The sequence below is a fragment of the Amphiura filiformis genome, chromosome 16, assembly GCF_039555335.1.
Source record: "Amphiura filiformis chromosome 16, Afil_fr2py, whole genome shotgun sequence".
NCBI lineage: Eukaryota > Metazoa > Echinodermata > Ophiuroidea > Amphilepidida > Amphiuridae > Amphiura > Amphiura filiformis.
The window spans coordinates 10,603,765-10,621,810 of NC_092643.1; the positions used below are offsets into that span (position 1 = coordinate 10,603,765).

The 18,046-nt window shown below is 37.2% G+C and overlaps 2 protein-coding genes across 2 annotated transcripts; both read left to right on the forward strand.

Annotated features, from left to right (window-relative positions):
- Positions 1-909: 909 nt before the first annotated feature.
- On the forward strand, positions 910-8,704 carry LOC140136500 (scavenger receptor cysteine-rich domain-containing protein DMBT1-like). Its single transcript, XM_072158213.1, has 7 exons — positions 910-1,027; positions 1,387-1,743; positions 3,053-3,406; positions 3,678-4,025; positions 4,732-5,049; positions 5,456-5,800; positions 8,374-8,704. The coding sequence occupies exons 1-7, from the start codon at positions 949-951 to the stop codon at positions 8,475-8,477; spliced, it is 1,905 nt and encodes a 634-aa protein (XP_072014314.1). The 5' UTR covers positions 910-948; the 3' UTR covers positions 8,478-8,704.
- Positions 8,705-11,305: 2,601 nt separating this feature from the next.
- Positions 11,306-14,452, forward strand: LOC140135545 (uncharacterized). The gene is made up of 2 exons (XM_072157082.1): positions 11,306-11,509; positions 12,094-14,452. Exons 1-2 carry the CDS (start codon positions 11,492-11,494, stop codon positions 12,715-12,717), a joined length of 642 nt encoding a protein of 213 aa, XP_072013183.1. The 5' UTR covers positions 11,306-11,491; the 3' UTR covers positions 12,718-14,452.
- The last annotated feature ends 3,594 nt before the right edge of the window (positions 14,453-18,046 follow it).

Here is an 18,046-nt window from a genome sequence, read left to right on the forward strand (position 1 = left end):
GACTCTTAACATCGCTCCCTGGAGATGTAATAAATTGTATCAAGCATAATAATTAACAGTTGCATATTGTTATTGTTTTTCATTTAAATAAAAAAACGAATGTATTGAACAAATGTTCATGATACGATAAAAAAGTGCCATCGGTACCTCTTCGGGTACCGATAGCGCTATAGGACCAAGTGTCACGACAATTTATGGTAAATGGCAAAGATTCACGAGGGATGACGTAAATGCCGTCTTTTCTCACACGTAATCACAATTTGGTTGCTATCTCATTTTTCTTTCATATAGAGGAAACATGTATGACTCGATGTGGTTCCGCCATAGATGCCAATAGAGCCTGTCAGTGTGATAATGACTGCGCCAGCCGTGATGATTGCTGCACAGATTATCCTTATCTCTGTTGGGAAAATGGTAAGTCAATACGCTATAGATTGAAAATGTTATTACCAACCAACGTTACAACAACATCAACTGAACAGGTGGAAAAGATACCTGCTTCACACATTAGGTTGCTTGTCGCTCGGTTCAAGTCTCTCGTAGCAGACCATTTATTTCGTTAATACTAAATATATATCGTAAGAAATGCGGCTTAAGGCGCGCCGATGGGGAGCATAACCTATAGCGGTGCTGCAGCATATTGAGACAAAAAACGCTGACGCAAAAGAGGAATAGTATCTGGTACTATAAAAGAGATACCTAAAGCTTGATGTAAGTGGTGTCATTTCCGTCCCATGCGCATGGTTGAGCCGCAAGACCTGTGAAAACAAGGTATACAAAAATGAGAAGAACATACCTTCATGATATATACCAATGATTACATTCATATGAAGAAAAGTGGTGGAATTGGTTTCTATCTAGCGATAAAGAGTAAATATATAACATTTGCTTGATTCTATTTTAGCATCATCTTGTGATACTCGATGCAATGAAACTACTGCCGACCCAATGGCATACCCATGTCAGTGTGATCAAGGGTGTTTTTCACGTCAAGATTGCTGCCAAGATTATGTCTTACTATGTCGACGTAAGTGTTTCATATCAATTAAAATTTCTTATATTTTAAAAGCATAGATTCCGCGGTGGTGAAACGTAAGTTTATTCATTCGCACTCAAGCCTCTTATATTTTGTCTTATTGGCGGGTACCCACCCCTGTTCCATATACGCCACTCTACTAAATTTAGGAAAAGCTGACTTTAAGAGTCATATGGCATGCCCGTTTGCAATGATATTTTAAAACGTCTCAGGTTAGATGATTCCGTTAATGCTACTCCATTACGCCTGCTGGATCTCATGCGTAGTTCTGCGTTGCCTAAAAGTATAATTAATAACCAAATTCATACTTATCTGTTTATACTTTCGAATCGTTGACTTTTCACATTCAGCAAATCTACCATGTGACAGTATGGAACGATACCAAGGAGTCTACTATTCCCGCTATTATCCTGATCACTACCTCAACGACCAGATATGTCGCACACATTTCGTCGGCACTAGATATGACGAACGACAACCAATACTGATCTTTGATGACTTCAACCTCCAAGAATCTGATAATTGTACACGTGATAGTGTTACCATCTACGACGGTAACGATGAAACAAGCCCAGTTATTGGACGTTACTGTGGATCGAATATCCCTGTGTATGTACCGTCAACAGGAAATAACTCAACTCTAGTTTTCCAAACGGATTCGTCAGAAACAAGTACTGGATATAAGGTTCAAGCACGGTATAGAAAAGGTACGTCTTACTAAGGGGTGGTGGATTGTATCAGTCTGCATGCCCCTCTTCCCTAATTTTTCCGATGCATTTAAACGCTCAAATAAGTGTTCAAATGTCAAAACGTAAAATAATACACGTAGGTTCACAATTCACATGTTGTACTGCGTAAAAATATTGTCCAAAACTAAAAACAGGGGTATCAACACTTCTAACATTCGTCAATTCACTGGTCTGAACAACTGCTCATTGTTTTTTTAATACGCACCGGGAAATCGCTGAACTAACTTTACTGACGTTTTGTGCACAAATACGTCAAGAAAAGTCAAATTCAATTAAAAATAATTTTTAGAAATATTACTTGTACTTGCTTAAATTACTACCAAGATTATAATGATGGTTTAAACCTAAATCAACTCGCCCAACCGGGTGGGTAATAATTCTAATAAATAAACAAACAAACAAAATTAATTAATTAATAGTCATCCGAGGTCAAAGGTCATCTAGGGTTGAAATCTTTAAAATGACTTATATTATTGTGGTAACGCATCCAGAGGATGATTTAAGCACTTCCCAAAAGCCTTGCGGTTAGCTTCAGCTGTGTGAGTGAACATGACACCACTGCCCGCCCACTGCATACACACGTGCATGGTTAAATTTGAATTTGGACAGATATATTTACAATAAAATCACCTTCAAAAGGTTGGTCGATTTCACATTTTATGTTATCTACAGAAGGTGTGAATTATCCTTCATGCATGCATCACTTTAGATCTAAAATCGACCAAGTAATGACGACACACGGGCAATTCTAAAACAACATCTTTTGCACAGAGTTCAATGGGATTTGAAAAGTAAAGTGGCAGTTGAAACTCTAGTGATAACACTTTTACGGTGCATGATGGGGCTTCCTTAAATCATCCTCTGTAACGCATCCAAGTGTAGTATTATCACAGACTTTCCATAAGTCTGACTGAATGTCTGTCTTATTGCGCCATACACTATTGCACAAAGTGCAATCTGGATTGAAATTGCAGCAGCTATAAGCTCTTACTCGATCTCAGATGCAGAAGCAAGAAATGCTGTAGTTCTCTTTTCGTGCACTATAAATCCCACACAATGTACGTAAAGTACAAAATACAGGCCTAGGACTATTCGCTTTATCCTGATCTTTCCTGCAAATCTGACAAGTAGCAATTTTCAAAATCATTTGCTGAGCATTTCATTTTTACAATGACAGAAAGAGTGAATATAAATAACTCCACATTCGGATTATGTCAGCTGTATTATAAGGGCTTATCATATACTTGTTTCCTTCATTGTTTTACAGTTAGCGAGGAATTTTTCACTGCACCTGGGGACCTTACTTCCACAAACTATCCATCTAATTATAATGATAGTGAATTTAAAATGACAACGATAACAGCGCCACCTGGAGAAAACATAGTTCTGGAATTCACCGATTTTGATGTCGAAGAAATTGATTTTGAAACCAACTGCTATGATGAGCTGGTGTTTTTTGATGCTGATACACCTAGACGCGATGCCTTTATTGGAAGAGCGTGTGGCAACTGTACAATGTTTTCACCACTGAAATCAAGTGGGAACGTGATGCTGCTTATATTTAATTCTGATGGACTTTTTACCAGAATGGGGTACAAAGCAATATTGACGACTGTTAAATGTAAGTTAAATATAAGTTTAAAACATATTTTCAATCTTCAAATTTTTTAAAGAGATTCTTATCGACCCTGCTCAAAAGATAATATTACATAGTAAAGCATCATATGGCCACGTCATGGTCCATCGATCAATAATGAACCATATTTGTATATAAAAACATGGTATGTGGGCTGTCCGTCGAAGACAAATTTTCCAATCAACTGTTGGTGTGATGTCACATACACTTCATCTATTATTTTGTTTTGTTATCCGTTTCTTTCCTAAACTTGTAGCATGTGATTCTGTAATCACTTCCCAAGGAACTCTTTCTTCCAGCAACTACCCATCTAATTACTACAATAATGAGAGATGTACTACGAAGATACTCGGCAGACCCGGCAAGCAGGTGCTTCTTACCTTTACTGATTTTGATTTAGAGCAAAAATCAAGCAGTGGAGTATGCAACGATAAAGTACAAATCTACGATGCGGATTATGCTAAATCTGACGCTCTTATCGACGAGTTATGCGGATCCAGTGCACCTTCTGTCAGATCATCTGGAAGAAACATGTTTCTTGTGTTTTCGTCAGACTTCTTAATGTCAGGAAGAGGTTATAAAGCAACTGTTAAATTTGTTCCAGGTATATCCGTTTATTCAAGTTACACATTACATATTTTAAAATCGATGTTACGAACACTTTTTGTGAAATATCTTTCGATCTTTATATAAACACTCCACTTGATAATAATTAATATTATGTACCAATTTTTTTTCAACCAATGCACCTCAAAAACATAACGAAACAAAAAAAATTACACAATTATCATTCACATTTTGTCAGAATATACAATGTTATGCTCTTTGAGAGGACGGTGGCCTAAAACGGTTAGAGTGATCACCTCATCAACACAAGGATTGCAGTCTGGGCAAAACACTTTAAACAATGTAGCGCTGACAGGAGTATTCATACCGACACTTGGGCTGTCACAATTTATCGTTGGCAATCAAATGGTGTGATAAAATCTAGTGTCCAAGTGTAAAGCGCATTTTGCTATTTTTTTATTCCCTGTACTTGGGACTGGTGGGGGAAAAAGACACACGACAGAGATGTAAGCCACGAAAAAACTCCTGTAAAAAGCGTGAAAATGCCCGAAAAAGAACCAAGCCAAAACAAACCCAGGAGCTTTTCCGAAAACCTACATCTCCGGTACAAAGACATTAACCACCAGCCCCCTGCTCTTAATCAACTACTATTCATACAATCAAATCACACGTCATGGAAGTTCATTTTTCTATATTTTACATTGATAACATGGCGAAATTATATTTATCATTGTATTTGTCAGCTATAAAAGCCCGTTTGGTTGGCGGAAGCTCTCCTAATGAAGGGCGAGTCGCGATCACACACCCGAAATATGGCAGGGGTACCATTTGTGACAACAACTGGGATCTAAAAGATGCAACAGTCGTCTGCAAAATGCTGGGATATGGAGCAGCGAAGGAGGCACCGACAAGAGCTTTCTTTGGAGAAGGCAGTGGTCGCGTTCTTCTTGGTGATGCTGAGTGTACTGGTATGGAATACAATTTTGATGATTGTCAACATGGCGGCTGGAGAGGAAACACCTGTAATCATCGTGAAGACGCCAGTGCCATATGTTTTGAAAGTATGACAGTTTTTTCAAAAGTTTTTTGTTAATTATTAGAAAAGTAACTATTTTGAACCAGCATGAAATTGATTAAATTAATTTGGTTTTCATCAAATTCCGATTTATTTATGAAAATATTTAGGTTTCTTCATTTTCTTGGATTTATATGTTTACGTTATCATGATTATTGCAATTCACCTTTTCGGTAAATCCCATAAGCCTTTGCGAGTACACCTAAGAACTCGTCATTTGACGTCACGCCGACTTGCAATGCGCAGTAACGATGTTCGATAAACGATGTGCGCATCGGCGCAGATCCGCGTGACGTCAAATGACGAGTTCTCAGGTGTACTCGCACAGGCTTATGGGATTTACCGAAAAGGTGAATTATGTTTGTTTCCTTGCTTGGTTCTATCAATTGCAGAGGGCCAGGTTCCCCTGCAGGTACGACTAAGTGATGGTGATGTACCCAATGCTGGTCGCGTGGAAGTCCTGATTGGAGATGAATGGGGGACAGTTTGCGATACCAATTGGGACCGTAAAGACGCAGATGTGATCTGTCGTAGCTTGGGATATACCGGAGCTATCAAAGCTCTCAAGAAGGGATCAGTTGCCCCAGGGAATGCATCCTTACCAATCTACTTTGATAGTGTCCAGTGTGATGGTGACGAGACTGGTATTGAGTATTGCCGTCATAATGGTATTGGAAAGCACAATTACTGTGATCATTCACAAGATGCGGGTGTTGAGTGCGAACAACATGAACAAGGTATAATTATACTTGATAACAATTTTGAATGGGAATATCTTGTTTTCTTTTAGAATTATTTTAAGCTTAAATCTTTAAGACAACAACATGAAGACTTTGCGTGATAGTCCGGCTGCCAGTTGGTATGACGTTGTTTTGGTGTCTATGGTTTTGTTTTTGATGGATATTGCTTCTCAAGACAACCAACCTTGAAATATGTTTACTGGACCTCTGTCAGCATTGAGCATTTTGAGATATGGTGGTCAAAGCTCATTCAGAGGTCAAAATTCAAACTGCTCTAATGCTGTTGAAAAGTTCTCCAAATTATTCCTCACTTTGAATACTGCCCTCCGTTTGTGTACGCCATGCATCGAAAAGGCTAATACTATTTGGAGCTATTTCGAGTTCGGTAATCCTTAGAAGACCGTAGCAATGTTGTAATTTCTTTACAGAATTATGGTAGATCACCGTGATACCAAATGTTATTCATAACCTCATTAATATACGCAGCAAGTGCGATCCAATCACAGATAATAACTTTTAAATACGCGGACGCAAATGCAGGTCATTGAAAAAGTATAATGACCGCGTCTCGTGACGTAGCTAAAAGTACGCTCTACAATGACCGCGTTACGTGACGTGTTATGCGTTTGAACAATTTACGCGGACGCTGGCCGCCGTATTTGGACATCGCATGATTGCGTGCTAGTGTGATTGGTCGCTAGCGGTATTTCCTTAATGGGCTATTCAATTTTTAACAGGGAAAACGACAGATAAAGTTAAAATTGTGCTCTGATTTCAGATTAAAAGAAGAAAATGTGACGTAAAGTGAATTTAAAAAAGTGAAAAGTGACGGTTATGAATGAGGTTAAGGTTACTGCCTCTTTTGAGGTTTTGAGCAAAAAAATGGGATGAATTTGCCACATTAAGTATCAAATTTGGCCCAGAAATAATCATCGGAAAAATAAAAGTTATACCTCATATTAAAGGTAAATGCTTATATATTATTATTTTCCCATTGTTATTTTTATAGCCTTAATCAGATTTTCACTGGAAGCCTATGACTTGGGTCCCCGCTATCACCACTCGCTATTTTATTTTGGGCCCATTGATATCGTACCATACTTCACACCGATTTCTCTACCAAATAGTAGGCATATGTCAAACATTCCATAATTACATTCTTGCTATCAAACTTTGGTATATGAACCTCCGAAATATAATTTACAAGTTCTAGAAAAAGTAAATTTTCAGTGCTCCACATTTGGCCATAAGCTTATTCATTAAAGTTCTTCTATTTTCTTTCTTGACCCATATTTTTTATTTTAAACTAGCTGCAATATATCACTGAATCCTACTTAAACCATAGGTACCAAGTTTGTATGTCCAAACTACAGCAGTGATGAAAAATAGTAACATTTCTTGCCCCCATTCTGCCAAATCACACACTTTTTCAAAAGCTTCCGTTTCAATCATTTTTGTGATTCAGGTACCTGTTTTGCCATTATGTGTCAAATCAGTTCTAAGTTTATCATCTCAATTGTACTCACCATTTATATCCCAAGCAAAATGTATACATCCTTTATATTATATCCAAATTCAGGTTCAAGAACAGGTTAAATAGACCAAATCTCAAATGTCTCCAGTCATATAAAAAGCACATTGATTTCAAAATGGTGCCCAGAATTGACCTCAAGTATTTGACCCACACAAAAGCCTCATTTACAAGTCACACTATTGACAACTAGCCATGCATACAACAGTACAGTAATGAATTCTTTTGAAGGTTGGTGAAGAGCCTAATCTTTCAAGTCAAAGCACTTCCCACAAATCAATGCAGTCAATACATGTGTGCTGATGTGTGACAAACTAAACATGTATTATAATACACTGCTATTTAGATCAAGAGGTGTCAAAAGCAGGTGAATTGTGGGATGGTGTTCAATAATGCTGAAACAGGGCTGGTGTTATGTCATTGTATGAATATATTGATTTTTATGGATTTTCTCTGCCTTGTGCAAATACATATTGTGAATGAGAGGGATTTTTATGGTCAGCTGTCTTAGAAATGTTTATGACCGGGTCTGGCAATCCCAATTGCCTCACCTAGCAACTGTAAACAACATATTATGTAGGGTAAAAATTAATATACTACAATCATTTTTAAAAGCACTTTTTAGGCACAAATTTTGCAAATTGAATATCTGAAGTGTTGAATATATTTATGTACTTCATAAATATGCAAAAATGTAAAACATGGACAAGTTGGATGGAATTCAAGAGTATGTATCCTTAATGACTTTGCATCAGTTGTTTTTCGGGTATTGTGAAATATCTTAACATTGTGCTTTGGACCTCGGAATATCCCTCGGTTCCAAAGCACAATGTTTAGATATTTCACAATACCCTCAAAACAACTGATGCGTAGTCATTAACCTCTAACCAGTGTCTGTTATAACTATCCCATAATGCAGACATTGAATTGTAAATAATGATAGTACTGATTACACTGAGTTACACGGGAATAGAACATTTAATAATGCGCTCGTTATCTCACAAAGATTGCTTTTCTCTCTATTCACTTTACTATTTAGATGACTTGCAGCCTTCTCGTCGTGCTCGTGACGTCAGAGAGGCAGGAATAAAGAAAGAGGACATGGAGTGGATGACGGAATTTCAACTGCTAGATTTAGAATAAAGTAGTATTTTAGTCAATCTGTTCTATACGAAGGAATAGCGACTACATTTAACTATGATATTGTATATTATATTATATTAGTGGAAATTTAATACTTGAAAATAGATCAAGAAGTTCATATAAACATGCATTATGATATAGAAAATATAAAACGTTTAGGTTTAATTACAAAAACATAAAGCATAAATAGAAATGATGATTCTAAACACATCAAAAAGAAGCCTGTTCCTAAGGTCCACCGGATCCGGACGCCCGTTCATCCCCCCCGACACTTCCATTCTTGATTAAGTTCATCAGGACTGTAGTATTCCATCAATCAAACATTTCTTCTATACAAGTCCAATTGAAACACTTACTGTATGGGACGTTTCAAGAGCTAAGGTCTGCTCTTTTCATCAGCCAGATTATCCACTGATCTGCTTGAGTTGTTGCTAGTTGACGCTAACTTCCTGTTGGTATTGATTTTTAAACTTAAAAGTACACTCATCTCCAAAGATCAATACTTCATATAAAGGTGGCTTAATTTGAATGTGCCATCAACTCTGTTCATAGATTTGGTGCCCCGCCTCCGGATCCAGATGGATTCCTTGACCCATCTCGTATACATGGTATGGGGTAAACTTGTCATTTTCAGTTGTTACAATAGAATAGAACTATCCTCCCAGCCTATAACATGGTTATTTTGAGCTACGTGATCAGCCAAAGCGGAAGTGAGACATTCTAATTGAGATGTTTTTCTGTTTGCTCTGCTATATCTGTTTTTTCCACCGACTTAACATGTTCCCAAAATGTGTGTCAAGAAACATCGGTCTCATAGGTGAATTTAATGGTATTTGTGGGGTCAACTTGGTTGAGGTGCTGTGTAAGCTTGTCTACCGATCCTTTTTGAATTACTTCCAAAATGTCATCAACATAACGTTTCCATAACTTTCGTTTTGCAGTCAAGGTGAACAGTATGGATGGCCTGTTTTTCTAACCACTCCATAAATAAATAAGTTTGACACAATGGGTGAAACTGGGCTTCCCATAGCCGAACCAAATTTTTGTCTGTACATGGTGCCTCTTAAAAAATGTTTGATTAAACCACTTACACCTCAAACTAAACTCGGAGACGGAAAAGGCAGTGCGTGAAGCGTGTTAAAATTGTACACACTCTACATACAAAACAAGGAGTTTTCACAGGAATGTGAAGAGGTGTGTGAGGAAATTTGAGCATAAATACAATTAGGAGACTCCTCGAATTGTAGGCAAAAATGCCATATAAAAAGTACTACCCCCCCCCCCCCCAGTAGGGTTCTCCGCGAAATGCTTTTCGGGTCTAACCTCCTCGAATTGTTGGGGTGTACTCACCGCCTGGTTTCGCATGAGATTTAAACGCACCACACACACCTGGCGACAACACGCATCGTGCAGTGTATCTTTTGTATATGGCCTCGCTGATAACAGCAAATTATGTTTGTTCAGACAGGTAAATACGCTACATTATCACATATAATATCACAGACAAACATAGTAGTATATTACTATGTAAAAATGTGGCATATCTGTATGAAACACGGTGTTAAATATGTTTACTTCCTTTAAGGGGGTTCTACACCTCTGCCCAATTTTGGGCCTATTTTTGCATTTTTCTCAAAAATTATAGCAAGTACGTTATGACAAGTAAGATATGTATATTATAGGGGCAAGGACTACAACTACTGCACTAGAAATTTTATTTCAACACAGACGACAGTTGTGGAGTTACAGTCAAAAACGAGGAAAAACCAATATTTGATCAATAAATCAATAACTACTTGTATTGAGTTGCTGAATTTTCAGTGCAGTAGTTGTAGTCCTTGCCCCTATAATATACATATCTTACTTGTCACCAATGCGCACAAAATAGGTACAAAATTGGCCAGGGGTGTAGTACCACCTTAATTCACACAATATTTCAGGTTGATCGTAGCATATATAGTCAATATACCGCAAAGAACCAGCAACAGATAAATACCTTCAATAAATAATATTAAAATGATCAATATAATTGATAATTAACGATAAATGTGTTTTGCCAATCGTGTCACCACAATAAATCGATATAAACCTGATGTTGCAACCCAGTCTCTGCTAACAGACGAATAAGGGGCTGTGCAATGATCATGAGCCATGGTGTAAAATTGGGGTGGGGGGGGGCAAGCCGAATGTTTTGATAAGCCGAAAGAGAAGGGAACCCATTTTTGGCAAACTGAGATGGGAGACAAGTAATTTCTGGCACGCAGACATTCACGTGGCTCCTTTAAATAAACTGCTCTGAAACGGCTTAGGAAAACAGTACGGAAACGCTATGCAAATTTTCCTGATCGTTGCTTTTGTAATTATCTAGACCATTTTTACGGTATGCAAATTGGTATTCAAAACAAAATTTTGGCATGCGCAAGGGGGGCAGACTTTTGGCTGGTTCAGAAAGGAGGGTGCAACCATTTTTTGGCACATAGGTTGGAAATTGTACTCCCCAGTGTCTCAAAATTATTGTACAGCCCCTAATAATTTTGTTGGTAAATAGTATATTACACAAAAGAGAATAGTGACAGGGATCAAATTGCTAAAGCCCGATCACTCATTGCAAACTATAGGCTAGTAGGGATAGTTTTTGCTTATTTTATATGCCGAGTTTCATATTCGATTTCGAGTAACATTATGGTCTGGTTTATCCTCTTATTACAGTAAATTACACCTATTTCTATTCCCTAATGTGAAGCGTTAATCGTTAGTCTTCACATATTACCATGTCAAACGAGCAATTAGTTAAATTAACTCGAGGCAAACAGTAGCATCACCTTGGCAATGACCTTGAAATAAATAGCTATAGCGTTGCACCTGTAGATATACCACTGATGAATTGTGATATAAATGAGAACGGGAAATAACGAGCCTGTGTTTGGTTCAGAATCAATACATCTATATGATATACATGTAAATCAAATCATATAAGGAAAGCGCTACCGAATAATACTGTAAATGGTGGAATTATGGCTGTTTCACTTAAGGTAGGTACATATATTTGTTCTGTATTCGAATTATATCAGCTCACACGTTCACCCCTACACATAACCAGCCTAATATTTTAACATAATAATGTATTTTGCTTCAGATACTGATTAGGCACATTTTGTATATTTTATACGTTGATTTTTTAAGTTAGCAAAAGATTTGACGTCGAAGGGTGACATACCATCTATAAACAAGGGCGTGGCATCTATATATTATAATCAGGAGATGTGTTCAGTTCAGTTCAGTTTATTTACCAATCCACATTACAAAATCGTTCCACGAAATCCGTTCTTGGGCAAAAGGCATAATGCCGTCGGTTGCTGTCATAAGGCCTACCTACTACTAATAATAATACCTACCTAAATGATACATTACATAATGCCTTCAAAATTCGAAGAGAAAGACCCATGAAGAAAACACAATTACTAATCATATATACTCGTCATCCCAATTGTTTTAACCAGTCAAAAGCACAATAGGGCTTAGTTTCAATAGTTTTGATTAGATTCAATTACATGTATTGTAGCTGACAAATTATATCAAAAATGTCTACATTTTTTCTTTCGTTTCATTTTTGTAGGGGTTCTACATGGATTTACCTCCACGCGATGTTGATCAGAATACAATATGCGTACCCAATCATGCTGAACATTTAGAACACACCCACGACCATGATGACTCGCACGATCTGACAGCAGGCAATTGTGGCGAACATGTTCTGGTTACTGGAGAAGAACTCTTGCAATGTGACATATGCAATAAGGTTCCGCCCCTAGAAGATCCACCTGATTTTGAAGAAGTTCCCGAACGGTATGTTGCCTGGCACGCCGTATTTAATACCCCACTAACAGTAGCTGCAGGAGGTAGCACACAAACATCTGAATTGGATGAAAACCACAATAAAGACGTTCATGACGCAATCGGTTATTTTGACGGGGTAGCAGCCTCGTCCCAGTCAACGAAAAAAGACCAGACAAATATGTCTAAGAAAAGCTTACGTTTAAAGCTTAAAACATTGTGGTCATCTTTAAATATTAAGCGTAGGACGAAAAATATCATTGATCAAGATGCACAATCTACAAACACTGCAACGGATGATGAATTTAGGTCAGAGAGCACGGATTATTCGAAGCGTATGAGTTGGATGAATGTTAGTTTAAATGGATCAGAGATTAGCACCAGTAGAGAATATTATAACAAATGAAAAATTCAAATGACAATAGCTGGGGTAATAAATACAATCATCTATTGAGATCAAATTATTGCTTATTCCAAAATCGAGGAATACACATTTTAATAAACATACCTTTCAAAATGTGTATGATTTAGAGGTTGCTCATGGAAATGTATCTTTCCTTTGGAAAAACAAAGGCATTTTTTAGTGTTCCATGTTCTGAGTCTGCAATTTTTGCAGAAACTAACCAACATAATTGCATATGGAGGTTCCAAAATGAACGGTTAAAGAAAACAAATTATAGAGGTTTAACACACACACGACAGCAGACAATTACAGCTACAATAGCAACTGTTATAGATGCCTGTAGTGCAATTGAATGGCTGAAACCCTCTGCAGGATTCTGTCAATTTGTATTCTTTATTTGAATTAATCGTGAACATAGGTTAAAACCAAACTTCCTCACAGGTGCTACAAGCAACATATTCATAACAATATCACAAAATAAACAAGGGTTTTGCAAATTCGGTTTATCTTAGATACTGCTCAGTATTCTACTTTGTGTAAAACAACAGAGGGCGTCCTGCATGTAAGCATGTGACATCATAGGCCAACTTGAACTTATCTATTAATCATTAGTGCAGCGGGCCAATTGGCTTTATATGCAAATTTTCAAAGTCATCGAGCTACCTTTTATCAGATTCTCGGATTTATATTTATAACTATGCATATTATCATTAAATGTAACAAATAGAGTGGGTGAGAGTCAAATATTTCTTACTTTCAGTTTCACTATACTTATCAGCTAGGCTGCATGGTATAGACTATGCTATTGTCGGTTTGTGAGAAATAAAAATATGTTGTTAATCATGATGAACGCATTCAGTTGAACTAGAAATTATTGTAGATGTTGTATTAAACAAGTAAATTATTCAATAAATAGTCATAAAACGGGTTATATTAATAGTCGCAATAGAAGTACAGTATCATATGTTATTGAATGTATTCTCAGGAACTGATACAAAAAATGCCAAGTAAATCTAGCAAAGGCAAAAATTGAAGCAAAATTGAAGACCATGCATAACGTTATGTGCATCCAAACTGAAATAGCACAAATGGACTATTGTATCCATTCAGGTACTATCACCTGAGGTGACATCACCTGGGGTGATAAGTTTTCCATAAATGTATAGAGCCTATTTATATAGTGAGCCAGCTTATCCGTTTTTTAGCGTATATTAAGGTATAAGTACTGCGAAATCTAAGTTGTAGTATAATCTTTCCTTATACAGCCATACGCTCATAGAGGGGTAATGAGGTGTATATCCCCACTAAATCAAGGCTGTCTGATTGAATGAAGGAGGTTTCATGGTTGTTCTTCTAGATCAAATAGTTTAGGACATGCACCTGAAATCCAAGATGGCCGCCCGTAGCAACCATAATCATCAAATTAGCCAGATGAAATGACAATAATTTGGAGTCTACTTGACCTACAAGGGTCATTAAGATCTATCCCTACTAAATCAAGACTGCCTAATTGAATAAAGAGGGTGTCATGGTTGTCTGATGTCTAGGACATCCGCAATCTAAGATGGCCGCCCATAGCAACCATATCATATTCACATTAATCAGGTGAAATTACAATATCTCAGTAACTATTTGATTTAGAAGAGTATATTAAAGTGTGTAACTAAATCAAGGCTGTTTGATTAAATGAATGTGATTGGTGATATCATGGTTGTCTGAAGTCGAAGTCATACCAGAACCGAAGGAACTCATCGCTTAAAGTTTTTGCGGAATATCAATTTTAAACGTCTTATTTTCTCCAAAAAAAAGAGTAATTTTCATTGTCCTCATATGATATGATGTTGTCCGAGCAATATATATGATCTTTAAATAAAAAGGTGTTCGGGATTACCCACTCTCCCCTATAGTGTCCTCTTCAATTACTTACGCCATTCAGGATAGAACACAATAATCAAACAGCAAAAATTTAAACAAAAGAAATTTGGCAAAAGTTGATCCTGTAACAATCATTGCAATGCCTATTATTTAAAAATACTCAACAAAAGAGCCTAAATTTTAAACCAATGTTTGGTGGCAAGAGAAATTTATAAACCTACTATTTTGGATAGAATCTTGATTTAAAAACACCAGTACTGGTTGGTAAAGGAGAAATGATTGAATTGTGGAGTTGATTCCAAGCAAGAGCCCCCTATATTGAAATGAGCGCCTGCCATATTCAAGAAAAGGCCTAATGGGTCTAATTTTCCCGTGAGCACTCGAGCGAGTATTACGAGTGTGTGAATTCCCTACAAGTAAAAAATGATTGCACAAAGCATTTGGGACCAGCCCAGAAAGACATTTAAAAACAGCAAGATTGAGATGGTAATTTCTGCGCTTTTTCCAAAGTTTCCCACCCCATCTTTTTACGAAGATACTCATTACTTGTGCGAATTGGTTTCCTTAGAATAGCCCTGGCTGATCTTGTTTGGAGGCGCTCTATTCTGTCACATAAATACTTGCTGCAGTTGCCCCATACAATATCACAGTAATCAATTCTTGGCAATAAAAGGGAATTGTGTAAAATGGTAAGACTTTCCTGAGACAGATACTTTCTTATTCTGTAGAACAACCCAATATATTTCACTACAGATTTAATAACATTATCAACATGAACATTCCAGGATAGGGTTTGATCAAAATGTAAGCCAAGGTATTTAAAAGAGGGCACTGTTTCAATTTGATCATCTCTAATATATACATTGAGAGGGGCAGCTTTATTTAGTTTAAAATGAGACCCAAAAAGCATGGATTTTGTTTTTGATACATTCAGTGTAAGTCCATTTTCTTCCATCCAAACTCTAGTCAAGCATGCAGTGAGATTTTTAGCAATTTCAACAGCTGATTTACCGGCACAAAAAACAGCAGTGTCATCTGCATAAAGATTGATTTTACATGGCAAATGAGAAACCACAGCAGGCAGACTATTTATGTACAATGTGAATAGAAGAGGGCCTAGTATGGATCCCGGCGGCACCCCATAATTTACACTAGCAACATCTGAAATGGCAGTGCCAATTTGAGTAATTTGCTTTCTATTTGATAGATATGAGATGAACCAATCAAGCTTCAGACCCCCAACACTAAAACTCTGTAACTTTCTAATAAGAATAGGATGACAAACCGTATCAAACGCCTTCTTGAGGTCCAAAAATACTGCACCAACAAGATGACCAGCATCGATATTTTTCAGAATGTAGTCGGAAACCTCAAGAAGGGTTGTCTGAGTCGAGTGTTTGGGTCTGAAGCCTGATTGTTCACTAGAAAACATGTTATGACTAGAGAGATATTCATAAAACTGATTATGAACTATCCTTTCAAGCAATTTCATCACCACAGGAATGACGGAGATGGGTCGGTAGTTTCCAACAGAAGAACGTTGACCATCTTTAAACTATGGTGTGACCCTGCTAATTTTCCATTTGGAAGGAACAGTACCAGTTGTAACACTCAAATTAAAAATGTGGGTTAATGGAGCTGAAAGAGGCTCTGCACCAGCTTTCAGCAGGCGTGCACTAATATTGTCAAGCCCCGTTGCTTTATGGGGGTTTAATTTCTTTAATTGTTTCAAAACCAGACATGTTGTAATATGACAAAAATGAAAACCTGAGTTACAATTACTACCGGAAGTGTTCACAATAGTATCATCAATGCCTTCAAATTTGCTTGCCAATTTTTGGCCAACAGTTGCCAAGAAATTATTAATAGTATTAGCAATATCAGTACCATCGGTAACTGTACCAGACTCAGTTTCCAGAGAAGATATTGTACTCTGTTTTTTACCTGGCAAGAGTGTTTTCAGGTTCTTCCATAGCCCACGTGGATCACTTTTGGAGTTACTTATTCTGCTGTTCATATCCTGCGCCTTGAGCTTGTCAGCTAAATAATTAAGCTTATTTCTAAGTCGCTTAGCTTCAGCCCAATCCTCTGGACGAGCACTTTTTTCAGCTTTCGATCTAGATGTTTGACAATCACGCCGCAGTTTAAGATAGTTCTCATTGATCCACGTGGGTTGCCTATCTGTGACTCTGGTCTTCTTGATTGGAGCATGAATGTCACAAATGGGTACAAATATTTGAATGAATGAGTCCCAAGCAACTTCCACATCTGTGGACTCTAGAACAGGAGACCAGTCTTCCTTTGTCAAATCACTGGTAAACATACAGACTTGACATTTAATATGGAATATTTTTTCTCAAAACTCCAAGACTGGTCTGGAAGGGGTCGGCATAAACCGCACGTGCTAAATATTAATTGGGGTGTGTCGGGAGACGGTGTAAAATAATTGTTTGACAGAAAATGTGCTTTGCATAAGTTTACATTATGGTGCTCATAATGTAGCGAATTTACCTAAAATGGCGGATTTAGGCAAGTTGAATTTGAGCTTTGTATTAGGATACAATTTCGGACTTCAAGCAACATTGTTCTGTTATTATTAAATTTATAAGGGTTTGAGGTGATATATCTTAAACTTCGTCAACAATTGGCATTCATCACAGCTGAAATACACTTGGAATGTACCAATTTCTTTAACATGGGAGGGGCTTAAAAATAGGGCTTTTAAAGGTGGTACGTACTCAGAAAGTTTGAATGGCCCCCTGGGGTCAAATGTTATAAACTGAAGGTACAAAAACAACTGCGCGGATTCATGATTGTCCAATGAACTTACGCTGTTTCTTTTTGTACAATAAGTTTATAACATTTGTCCCCAGGGTACCATTCATACTTTCCGAGTGCGTACTACTTTAAGAGCCATATTTTTAAAGCTCCTCCCACTTTCAAAACTGATGGGTTATAAGTGAAATTCAGTTCTGGCGAACAATATTGGCATTTAGGTTCAGTAAATATCGCCTCAAACCTCAATAAACTTTATAATATCAGAATAATGTTGCTCAAATTCAGAAATTGTACCCCCACAAAAATCAAATTCAGTCTCCTCAAATCCGCCATTTTTGGCCAATTCACTACATTATTAGTACCAATCAGAAAATTGTACGAATGATTTCAACAAAACAGTTAGCCTGTTGAAGAAAGCCTATACTTTATGCTGTATACTTTACTTCTCATGAAATTCTCATTATGATATGTACTTGGTCAATTTATCGCGAAACCGGTAACATGTGTTTTAGGTGGGTTCAGACTTTATTACACCCACCCCTTCAATATATCGAATCGTCATTATAGGAGCCCCACGAAGCGAATAATCGTAACGTCGCTGAAACCAAACAAATTCTTTACTGATCAATTTAAACTATAAGAACAGCCGGTCCTATTATTTGAAACAATTTAGAAAATT

Coding starts and splice junctions, on each gene's coding strand:
- LOC140136500 (XM_072158213.1), top strand. CDS start 949: ATGGCATACCCATGTCAGTGTGATCAAGGGTGTTTTTCACGTCAAGAT. Junction 3,407..3,677: donor AATATTGACGACTGTTAAAT/GTAAGTTAAATA, acceptor CTAAACTTGTAG/CATGTGATTCTGTAATCACT. Junction 5,050..5,455: donor CAGTGCCATATGTTTTGAAA/GTATGACAGTTT, acceptor TATCAATTGCAG/AGGGCCAGGTTCCCCTGCAG.